Genomic DNA, 9,381 nt, shown 5'->3' with positions numbered 1-9,381 from the left:
TCATGACCTGAGCCGAAGTTAGACACTTAACTGACTGAGCCACCCGGGCACCCCAGAAACCCTATTCTTTAATAACAAGGTTGCTCCTTGGAATTGTGAGAATAAAGGATTTTAAAAGAATTTTTAAAAACTTTGTTATTAACAGCTTCCATGTAGATGACTTGGTTTCCCATCCCCTTGCCCCATCATCAGTGCATTTTTGTAACTGAGTGCTATTGCATGCCAGGTTATCATGCCTGCTTATTAATAAGTTAAAGTTATTTTTAGTAACTCACATTTGAAGAGTACTTTGATGCCAACAAAGTACTTTTATTTGAGTTAATTCACTTAATCTTTATCAAATTCAGTGGCTAATGGCAGACAGGTGGCTAGTCTAGTTCTGCAGAGGAGGGAATGGGAATGAGTCTGATTGAGTGACTTATCCCAGCTGCACTGTTAATCAGTGGCTGAATAGAAATCTAGTCAGGTCTTCTGACTCCAAGTCCAGTCTTACTCACTGTGAGTGTCCACAGTGGGAGCTTGCCTGCAGGTGGTCTCCTCAGAGACCATGGATTTATGTTCCCTTTTGCTTGGCAAATGGTGGCTTGTGGCCAGATGGCCCGAGTGGAAACTCCTCTTCCTATTGGGAGAAGCCCCTGCAGTGATCCCAGGTACTCTAGAGCCCTTTCTGTGTTTCTCTCCCAACAGAAGCAGGCAGCATCCTGATCTGCAGCTGTGGTGTCAGCCTTGGAAACAGCACTCAGGGGAGGGTAGACCTCATTCCAAACACATCCACATCGCTGAAGCCAAGAGCAAGGAGGAAGTCCCAAGCTATAGAACTTTGAATGGGGCGGTGGAGAAGCCCTTGCCCCTACCCCTACCCCGGTCTGTGGAGGAGTCCTACATCACCAGCGAGCACTGCTATCAGAAGCCCCGCGCCTATTACCCTGCTGTGGAGCAGAAGCTGGTGGTGGAAACCCGCGGCTCTGCCCTTGACGATGCAGTTAACCCCCTCCGTGAGAACGGTGATGATTCTCTTTCTCCGCGTCTGGGCTGGCCTCTAGACCAAGACAGGAGTAGGGGGGACAGTGACTCCAAATCTAGCTCCCTAAAGGTATGTGGCTCACTTGTACTTGTTCTTAATTTAGTGTGTGAGTGCTTGAGTACCCCCTCCTAGGATTCTTTGGGAGGTTTATTATAAAATTGTTTTTATTGTAAAATTGTATTTAAATTTGCTTATCGTAGGTATATTTTTGGTCTGTTAAAATGGGTACAAAGTCAGGAGAGACCAGGTATGCCAAAGATCATTGGTTCCAGGAAATGCCCACAGAATGACGTGGTCACTGGAGTTTGGGGGTAGGGAGGTGGGAAGAAGCAAGGAGAAAAGGGTTGATTGGCACTTGATAAATCGAATTAAGTTAAGAAAATGAGTTTTTTTCTTAACAGGGTTTACTTTATTTTTGCACCTTGCTGCTAATTCTTAGCATGAGCAAAGAATGAGTCAAGTGTTTTGTTAAGTATAAGGTTTTCAGTACAATTCTGTGATAGCTTTACTTTGACCTTTAACTTTGCAGCCTTGACGTAAGAACAGTCCATTTTGTCAATATTTGCTGCTTTCATCATCTTTCCCAAGAACATCTCTCAGTTTTTCGTTCTTCAAGTCACGGTCTTCTAGAGCCTCTTTATGTCATTGCCCTCCCCATGTTGTCATCTTTAACTGTTCACTGGTGTTATTCTGTCCTGTCCTCAGTTGGTCAGTGAGACTTTGTGTAGTTGGAGAGTTTCTCCATCGCTGTTTTCCTTCCTTTCAGACTTTACCCTGTGGTTGGCATCACCAGCATTAAATGGTTGCTACATATTGCCAAGTGTGACATCCTAGATTATAAGCTCCTCAAAGACAGGCATTGTACCTCATTCAGCCTGTGCCCTTGGCAATGTCTAAACAGTGCTTGGCAAGGCTGGTGAGATGTAGTTTCAAGTCTAAGTTTAGCCACTTACTGTGTGATGCTGAGTGGGTCACTTTATGTGTCTTTTCACCTACCTGTAGGAGGGTCTAGTGACGTGTCCTTTCTGTTATTGTGCAGTGTATCTGTGAAAAGCCCTCAGCACAAAGCTTTGTGTAGTCAGCTCTAAATTAATATTAGCTAGGCTCTATTTCATTTCGTATGTATGTATGTATGTATGAATGTATGAATGAAACCCCAGAAAAGGTTTGTGATCCTGCAGACTAGGCAGATTTCCTAGAGATATCTGCCACATAATAAAAAATTAGAAAATACCCGGCCTAAACAGGACAACTAAGATTAAAAATCTTTCATTGATGGCAGGCCAACCTTAAGCCAGCACTGTGTTTTGTAAACCTTACCCTGTTTCATCCTCATGAACCTTTAAAATAGGTTTTACTACTTTCATCTTTCTTGTAAGGGAGCAGAGGCTCAGAAAGGAAAAAAGAACTAATCCAGGCTCTCACATTCAGCAGGACATGGAACGAGGACTTAAAACTACTTTGTCTGACTCCTGCCAACTAACATACCTGTCTGCACCCACCCTGCTCTCCTCTGACCTCAGGGCTCTAGAAGCCATTCTGTGAGGCTTATTTCAGGCCTGGCACATTGGGCCAATCACTGCTAGGAGGCCTGTGCTGCCTTTCATTGTTTGCAGTTAGTACATGCTTCTGCCCAGTATCCAAGACAGGAGGAGGGGGAGATAGAGGTTTGGAATATTCAAACTGCAACTGGTTTTTCAGATGGTTGTAAACACTGGCTGTTTGAGAAGGGGCTGGGAGCTGTCTCCACTCAGTAACTTAAATGCTGTTGCATTCCTAGGTGAGGGAATACGTCTCCAAAAAGGTCCTACCCGAGGAAGCCCCTGCTCGTAAGCTGCTGGACAGAGGCGGAGAGGGGCTGCTCAGCTCCCAGCACCAGTGGCAGTTTAACCTGCTGACCCACGTGGAATCTCTTCAGGATGAAGTCACACATAGGATGGACTCCATTGAGAAGGAGCTGGATGGTAGGTGCTCCTTCTCTGGCTCTCCACAGACAGCTGTATTCTTGCCTCCTTTCTTTTCAGTCTCATCCACCCCCATCCTCCTCTCAGGACGGGCAAGCTTTACTTTTAGTAATTACCAGGCACTTCTAAGTCTGTGTGATGCCAGGAGTCCTCCTTCAGTTACCCACTTCTTCTCCTTCTCCTTCTCCTTCTCCTTCTCCTCCTCCTTCTCCTCCTTCCTCCTTCCTCCTCCTCTTCCTCTTCTTCTTCTTCTTCTTCTTTTTTAAATGCTTATTTATTTTTGAGAGAGAGACACATTGTGAGTGGGGGGACGGGCTGAGAGAGAGGGAGACCCAGAATCCGAAGCAGGCTCCAGGCTCCGAGCTGTCAAGAACAGAGCCTGACGTGGGGCTCCAACCCACGAGCAGCGAGATCATGATCTGAGCCAAAGTCAGATGCTCAACTGACTGAGCCACCCAGGCACTCCAGAGTTTACTCACTTCTTACTCAGAGGCTTGCTGCTCCCACCCAGTCTCATGGCCAGTGTGGTGAGGAAGATAAACCTTGATTCCCTTCTCTAGCTTTCTTGAGGGCCTCTTATGTGTCCTGCTGATCTGGGATCACATATTCTGTTCTGATACTCCAGGCCCTGAAGTGTGAAAATCAATAATTCTTCAAGATTTTATTCAGATAAACAGACTTTTCCATTGTATTAAGATTTGTCAGAATCCCATTTTATTTCAACTATAGTAGGACATGAACTCTTCAGTTCATTCAAATACCATTAAAATAAACTGAGCTTTTATAAGAATTTGGATACAGTATTCCTTTTAAGAAGTAGCCTAGTAAGCTATTATATTGACTAATTTATCCTTTGAAAAAGTTACTGTTTCAGTATTAACCATAGCTTAATAATTTAGTAGTGTAAACAGTTGTTAAGATTTTTAATTATCATGACAATATATTATCTTTTAGCATGAGAAATACTATTTTAAGAAACAAATATTACCTTAATGAGCATTGCCCTGTATCTAGATGGTCTGGGAGAGTGTATTTGAAATGAAACTTTACCTGTGTGACCTTCTGTCTTGCTTAGAATCATTATACTGCTGAGAAGCTGTAAAGCTTCCTTAAAAGCAAAATGGGGTGATGGTCCAGAGCACAGTACGGAAAGAAGAGTGGCCTGCTGGGTGCTGGGCTCCTGAGGAGATACTAGTGGCTACTAGTCGATTGAGTTCTGCAGATCTAGAGAGGCTTCCACCTTAGGGGCTCTAAACTCTCCTCTTCACAAAGCTCAGAGAGTACCAAGTGGCCTAGACTCTTCTAGTCTGTACACTGGTGCTCTTTCTCCTTGTACATGCCTCCTGGGTCACCATAGTCTTGGGGGAGCCTTTCCTGAGCCTGGAAGCAGATCTGAAATAGTTACAATGACCACAAGAGGGGCCTCTCCGCAGTTGTAGGATCATCTTGTCAAGGACAGATGGACTGATTGACACTTTGTTTGTTGGAATTGACCCAGCCAGTCCTGACTGCCTCTTCTTTTCCCTCTCCTAGATGGGCTCTTCCAGCATTGATTTTGGGCCTTTTTCTCCATTTATTCTCATGCCCTTTTGCTAAGCAGTCCCCTATCTCCTTTTTTTTTTTTTTTTTAAATGTTTATTTATTTTTGAGGCAGAGAGAGAGAGTGCAAACAAGGGAGGTCAGAGAGGGGTGGGGGGACAGAGGATCTGAAGCAGGCTCAGATGCTGACAGCAGTAAACCTAACATGGGGCTCAAACCCACGAACTGCGAGATTGTGATCTGAGCTGAGGTTGGACACTCAACCGACTGAGCCACACAAGTGGCCCCTTCTATTTTTTTTTCCTTAAAGACTTACTGATGTATTGAAATGGCTCACTATGGAGTTTTTCTTGCTCAGCAGGTCACTGGTACTCTTACATGACTCTGATCCTTTATTCTTGGCTTTCAAGTTAAGGTCTGAGAAGGCAGTGGTCTTTTCAAGTCCTTATGCTTATTGGAATGAGGAGGAGGAGGGACACTTCCTCCTTCTTGGAATCCCCAAGTACCAACAAGAAATCAGAGGGTGGTAGGTTAGCTCTGTAAAGCCCGAGCAGTCAGTAGGGCACTTCTCTAGGCCATTGCCACATTTTCTCACAGCCTTTGTTGAGTGCCTACTTTGTTTCAGGCACAATTGAGGGTTAGGGATATAATGGTGAGCAAGGCAGCCTTGGCCTCTGCCCTCATGGAGCTTGCTCTTGTGGTAGAGGTAGGTATTAATTAAACTATCCCATTATGTATAATTATAAACCGTGGCAAGTGCTCTAAAGGAGGAGAGCATGTGATTGTATAGCACTCTTAACACAGCGACCAGATTCCATGTGTAGAGTTGGAGAAGGCTTCTTTGAGAAGTAACTTACAGAGATCAAAGAATTTTGAAAGGTGGGAAGAAAGGAGGAGGGCCAGATCTGAGGAGGGAAAAGGATTATGTATGAGGCTATAAGCTACATGAGGAACAGGCACTGGGTGAGTCTTCCTCTTTCTGTACCTTCTGCTCAAGGGTCCAGAAAGTGCTCAGTACAGGTTGGTTTATGAACTAGAAAGGCTGCAGGCAGGCATTTGGGGGAGCAAAGGGCCTCCCGGGAAGGGCTGGCTTCTTGTCAAAGATTCAGGGTTCCAATGTGGCCTCTCCCCCAAATGCCTAAGCTTCAGGAAGTGGCTTGGGGAAGAAGAAACATCTTCTATAGAGAAATCTCTTCTCTCAGAGGCATGGCAGATTTTTAAATATTGAACCAATATAATCAAGATTGTTAGTACTTAGACATCTTACGTTAAAAAGCTTAGAGAATATTCTTTGCTACTGATGATAAGAATATGAAATAAATTAGAGTTTATAGTGATAAAAACAGACCTTTTCAAGTCCCTTTAGATCTTCATTTTTCTTTTTTGAAATTAAAGTTTGAAATTAAAGTTTACGTAGAGAGAGAGTGCATGTGCTACTGCACACAAACAGGGGAGGAACGGGGCGGGGGGGCGGAGGGAGAGGATCCCAAGCAGGCTCTATGTTGTCTAGTGCAGAGCCTGACACAGGGCTTGATCTCTCAAACCTCAAGATCATGACCTGAGCCAAAACCAAGAGTAGGAAGCTTAACCGACTGAGCCACCCAGGCGTTCCTAGGTTCTTATTTTTCTTAATAGGAGGCTAAAACACTAGGCTCTCTAATATTCAACAAAGGAAATCCTTATAAAGATTGGGGAGTAATAACATTGAGAAAGATGGGTTCTTTAAAGCCTTCTAGACTCCAGAGCTGCACTGATAGAGTAGTTACTAGCTGTAAGTGGCTAATTAGTTAAAATTGAATAAAATTTGAATTTAGTCCCTCAGTTGTACCAGCCAGGTTTTAAGTGCTCAGTTAGCTACATGTGGCTAGTGGCTACTGTATAGACAACACAGACATCGACCATTTCCACTGCAGAAGGTTCTATTAGACTGTGCTTCTCTGAAGCATTTGAACTTTATCCTAGAGGATACTTTGTAGAGAGGGTGTACAGTCAGTGTCACCTGAGTGGCCTTCCCTCCTTGCCCCCTATGAGTGGTAGATGGGAGAGGATGTTGAAATTCTTGTTCTCACAGATGAAGTGTTGGGAGCTCACTGGATCTTCTCTCTCTTCTGTCTGCAGTGTTGGAGAGCTGGCTGGACTACACTGGGGAACTGGAGCCCCCAGAGCCGCTGGCCAGGCTTCCGCAGCTCAAGCATTGCATCAAACAGCTGCTGATGGACCTGGGCAAGGTGCAGCAGATCGCGCTCTGCTGCTCAACATAAAACTGGGCACCCAGAACTAGTGGGGGCACAGTCCTGGGGCACCTGCAGGAGGAGCTTTGCGTATTTAAATAAATAAACCTAGCATGCCGAATGCACGTGACACTGACTGACTTCAGGGATCTGGGCAGGGGTGTGATGGACATTGGACAAAGGGGCCATTTTGGCTGCTGGAGGGCAGGGCATTCTGATCTTGAAGCCTACCAAGAAGGTGGCAAATAGACTCTTGGGATTCCCTTCTGTGCACATCGTTGAGTGGAGAGTGAGTCTTTTTGCACAAACTTCACTTGAAATTGTGCCACTGGTAAATGGAATGAGAGCCAAAAAAGTTTAGTCGGAAACAGTTGTAAATTCAACTTGCAGCTTATTTAATTGACTTTTTTTTGTCAGGGTGAGGCACATGCCAAACCTTCTGGTTTCTACCTGGTATGGATTTAGACAGCAGGCATCATTTACATTGTTCCAGCTTCGTGACAATGTCCTGACTTCACATTCTGTGGAGGTTGGGAGGGAGTGGAGGCCTTGGCTGCCCTGGCTTCTCCTTAGGACTCTTCTTCACTTTTCTCACCACATGTCTTGCATGACTTCATGGTACCGGGGACAAGTTTTATATGCTTTTACCCCAGAGTGGGCCAGGTTGTGTCTTTTGTAGCAGAGCCCATACAGCCTGTGGAGGAACTAGAATCTCACTGTAATAATCTATGAGGAATTCCAAACTGAAGCAGGCAGGGTCTGGAACCCAAAGGACAGTGTTTTCTACCCACTTCTTAATATTGACAGCTTCCCAGTCTTATTTAATGTCTAAAAAAATGTTTCCCAAAATTTTGAACACTTTCACTGTAAAGATTTGTTACAAAGGATGTGGTTTGGAGAATTACTTTATTTTATATTGTTGTAAACAAACTTCAGATTCTACATGTGCCGCTTTTCTCCTTCCCAGAAGGGTGTATGTTCAGTAGTTGACATTTTCAGAATTGTTTTAATATACTTAACACTTTAGATTTCCTGTTTGTATTTTTTTTGTGAGGTCAAGGTGATTATGCTGCTTAAAGGTCCAGGTACAGTGTGTGTACCTTTTGAGACAATATTTGTTACTTTTGCAGGTTACGGTTCCACGTGTAATTGCTATATTGTTTTGTTTTTCCTTGCTAGACTAAGAAAACGTTCCATGCTTTGAGGAGTGACCCGTTTCACCATTTAGTTTACTTATCACGAAAGGCAAAAATCAAAGCACAGTTGTCCATTAACACTCACAAGTTAATTATGGGTTTATGAATCTGTAATGGTATATGCTGCAAATATTTACTATGTAAACGTGAAGTAGCCAATATATCGATAGAAATGACAGTGTCTCTAGTGACCTTTGGAATGATTAGGACTTTAAGGCACATAGGTCATTGTGGTCTTGAAGGCCTCTGTACCAAAATCTGTTTCAGGGAATGCTCTGTCCAGTGATTTCTTCACCATTTGATATAAAATGAATTTAGGACCAGTTGACCTGCTGTAGCTTCTCCATCAGAGGGAATACATGTGGCTGTGACATCCGTAGTAAAGCTGATGTGATTCCTCTACAAGAGGCTGTTTCCCATTGCTAACGTTGGCATTTCTGGTGTGGGAAGAAACGTTCAAGGAGTGTGCATGACATCTATATTTTGCATAATTTATCAGACATCCACATTGTAAGAATTATGTGTCTGAAAAGGGATGAAACAGGAAGATTTACTGTAGCCACAACTGTGAGGTATGATGACTGTTGTATTATTAGATTACTGATTTTTCCTTTCTGAAAATACATTTGAGCATCACATCTGGGGAAGCTACAACTTTAAGGGAGTCAATCTCACGTCTTTCTCAAAGATGGAAGCAGAAACTGAATTACCCTAATTTTGCCAAGTGGCCGTTATTGGGTTTATTGTTTAAATTTTGTAAAGGAAATAATTTCATTTCACTCATTTTGACTTTTGTCCTTAGGGAAGCAGGGATGACTCCCAAGTTCTCATAATCTCAGTGTGCTTCTCTTAACTTAAAGCCATGTTGAGGGGCTCCATCCCCAATTCCTGGGTCAAGTTGAATGAACCTGAAGTTGGAGCACTGGAAACTGTTATTTGCAAAGATTACTGTTACCGTTTAGAAAGATGTACACTACCTAAGTTTTCTTTTGAGAAAAACTATCCACCTATAAAAAATTGCCTTGACAAAAACAGTTCTGGTTTGACTAATCATTTTGTTTCTTTAAATGGTGTTATGCAAGGTGGACCCTTGATGAGCCAACATTGCACTGTGGATACATATCTATGTTTACGCGCTATTAGAACAGAGGCGCTGTATATAGAAATGTTGCTTTGAAGCAATATTTGCAAAACATGCAAACTTCTGTATCTGTATTTGGAAAAAATAAAACAGGTTTTTGTTGCTATGTTTCAATCATGTTACTATAAAGTTCTGTAACCTACTTTTAATATGCATAATTTTCTATAAACTTTATCTTTTATTTTTTTTAATGTTTTATTTATTTCTGAGAGAGACAGCGTGAGCAAGGGAGGGTCAGAGAGAGAGGGAGACAGAATCTGAAGCAGGCTGCAGGCTCTGAGCTGGC

At 43.2% G+C, this 9,381-nt stretch overlaps 1 protein-coding gene across 1 annotated transcript; it reads left to right on the top strand.

The window, feature by feature from the left end:
- Positions 1–687: 687 nt before the first annotated feature.
- On the top strand, positions 688–9,281 carry LOC144243744 (PHD finger protein 20-like; the record flags this gene model as incomplete). Its single annotated transcript, XM_077778888.1, has 3 exons — positions 688–1,093; positions 2,805–2,988; positions 6,646–9,281. Coding segments are annotated over 3 exons (733 nt in total), but the record flags the coding sequence as incomplete, so codon positions are not given.
- Positions 9,282–9,381: the final 100 nt, after the last annotated feature.

The sequence above is a fragment of the Crocuta crocuta genome, unplaced genomic scaffold (genome assembly GCF_008692635.1).
Source record: "Crocuta crocuta isolate KB4526 unplaced genomic scaffold, BGI_CrCroc_1.0 scaffold248, whole genome shotgun sequence".
NCBI lineage: Eukaryota > Metazoa > Chordata > Mammalia > Carnivora > Hyaenidae > Crocuta > Crocuta crocuta.
Note: the sequence above shows the minus strand (reverse complement) of the source record. Positions and strands in the feature narration are given on the sequence as shown.